The sequence below is a fragment of the Eimeria mitis genome, genomic scaffold (assembly GCF_000499745.2).
Source record: "Eimeria mitis Houghton genomic scaffold, Emh_scaff264, whole genome shotgun sequence".
Taxonomy (NCBI): domain Eukaryota; phylum Apicomplexa; class Conoidasida; order Eucoccidiorida; family Eimeriidae; genus Eimeria; species Eimeria mitis.
The window spans coordinates 4066-4649 of NW_013570981.1; the positions used below are offsets into that span (position 1 = coordinate 4066).

The following is a 584-nucleotide window of genomic DNA, read 5'->3' on the forward strand; positions in this document are numbered from 1 at the left end:
CTGCTGGTGCTGGTGGTGGTGGTGGTGGTGATGCTGCTGGTGGTGGTGGTGGTGCGGCTGGTGATGCTGGTGATGCTGGTGGTGGTAGTGCTGCTGCTGCTGCTGCGGCTGGTGGTGGTGGTGCTGCGGCTGCTGCTGCTGCTGCTGTTGCACTGCTGCTGCTGCTGCTGCTGCTGCTACTTCTGCTACATTGCTGCTACTGCTGCTACTGTTACTGCTGCTGCTGCTGTTGTTTGTATTGCTTCTGCTATTGCTTCTGTTGCTGCTGCTGCTGCTGTTGCTGCTGCTGCTGCTGCTACTGCTATTGCTTCTACTGCCACTGCTATTGTCTCTGCTGCTGCTGCTGCTGATGCTGCTGCTGCTACTGCATCTGCCGCCGCTGCATCTGCTGCTGCTGCTGCATCTGCTGCTGTTACTGCATCTGCTGCTGCTGCTGCATCTGCTGCTGCTGCTGCTGCTGCTGCTGCTACTGCTATTGTCTCTGCTGCTGCTGCTGCATCTGCTGCTGCTGCTGCTGCTGCTGCTGCTGCTGCTGCTGCAGCGTACGAGAGGTTGGTGTGGCGCAGCTGTTGGTTAGTCGGAAT

General features: G+C 58.7%; 1 protein-coding gene across 1 annotated transcript in view; it reads right to left on the minus strand.

Moving 5' to 3' along the window:
- EMH_0005970 (uncharacterized protein) overlaps nt 1-584 on the minus strand; it is a gene marked incomplete at both ends in the record, with an annotated part of 1259 nt that overhangs the window by 546 nt on the left and 129 nt on the right. The window contains 2 exons of the mRNA XM_013497380.1: nt 1-364; nt 547-582. Of these exons, the coding sequence (XP_013352834.1) occupies nt 1-364; nt 547-582 (400 nt within the window). The remainder of the gene's footprint in view (nt 365-546; nt 583-584) is intronic.